The sequence below is a fragment of the Pygoscelis adeliae genome, unplaced genomic scaffold (assembly GCF_000699105.1).
Source record: "Pygoscelis adeliae isolate BGI_AS28 unplaced genomic scaffold, ASM69910v1 Scaffold288, whole genome shotgun sequence".
Taxonomy (NCBI): Eukaryota; Metazoa; Chordata; class Aves; order Sphenisciformes; family Spheniscidae; genus Pygoscelis; species Pygoscelis adeliae.
Genome location: NW_008825264.1, coordinates 160,998 through 162,106, shown reverse-complemented (window position 1 = coordinate 162,106; position 1,109 = coordinate 160,998). Strand labels below are relative to the sequence as shown.

The 1,109-nt window shown below is 50.9% G+C and overlaps 1 protein-coding gene across 1 annotated transcript in view; it reads left to right on the top strand.

The window, feature by feature from the left end:
- The window catches only part of CXXC5 (CXXC finger protein 5), a 7,195-nt gene continuing 6,086 nt past the window's right edge, over positions 1 to 1,109 (top strand). The window contains exon 1 of the mRNA XM_009329580.1: positions 1 to 841. Within this exon, the coding sequence (XP_009327855.1) occupies positions 56 to 841 (786 nt within the window). The 5' untranslated portion in view covers positions 1 to 55. The remainder of the gene's footprint in view (positions 842 to 1,109) is intronic.

Below are 1,109 nucleotides of genomic sequence, written 5' to 3'. Positions count from 1 at the left end.
TTTTTTTTTTTTTTTTTAATTTTGGGTTTGGTTTTGTCGTTGTGCTCTGGGCACCATGTCAAATTCGGGCTCCCATCAAGACACTGGGAACAAGCCAGAGACGGAAAAAAATAACCAAGATGACTCTCAACCCCCTGTCAACTCCGAGAGGAGGAACAAAAGTGGAATAATAAGTGAACCTTTGAACAAAAGTCTTAAGAAGTCCCGTCCACTCTCCCACTATTCCACCTTTGGTAGCAGCAGCTCGGTAAGCGAACATTCAGAGAAAGGCAACCCCTTAGCTAATGGCAACGAAGCGACTGTGGATAAAAGTCATTCTACCTCAAAGCACAAAAACATCTCTAGTATGCTGAGCAAATTAGACCGGGTGTCGGAGATCTCCTCAGAAGGACAGACCGCTCTGCAACAGTTTGCTCAGTCGACAGAAATGCTCAAAAGAGTGGTACAGGAGCATCTTCCTCTAGCAAGCGACCACGGGACTGGTATCTCTGACATGGAGGCAGTCTCAGCTGCAGAGACAATGAACGGCCCCTCTGATTTTCCTTACCTGGGGGCTTTTCCCATCAACCCAGGCCTTTTCATTATGACCCCTGCCGGCGTGTTTCTGGCAGAGAGCGCGCTCCATATGGCTGGCTTGGCAGAGTATCCCATGCAGAATGAGTTGGCATCTGCCATCAATTCGGGGAAAAAGAAACGGAAAAGATGCGGCATGTGCCCGCCCTGCCGAAGACGGATAAACTGCGAGCAGTGCAGCAGTTGTAGGAATCGCAAAACTGGCCACCAGATTTGCAAATTCCGAAAATGTGAAGAACTCAAAAAGAAGCCTTCTGCAGCACTGGAGGTAACCGGCCCCTCTCAGGCACCCTAACCCCTCCTCGGGCTGCGCTCCTGGGTTCGGATCTTGCCCTAGATAATAAAACACCTGGTACTTCTTACTTTTTTATTTTTCCCTTTTCCATTAACGGTTCTCACCGTGAGACGTGTGCTCTGCCCAGTGCACCCAGTCCCTGCCCTCCCTTATGTACTGGGGTTGATCAGCTCGGGGAGGAGGGCGGGGGTCTCTCCCTGGGGTCCCCGGGCGCGCTGGGTTTCGCTCTCCCCTTTGCAGG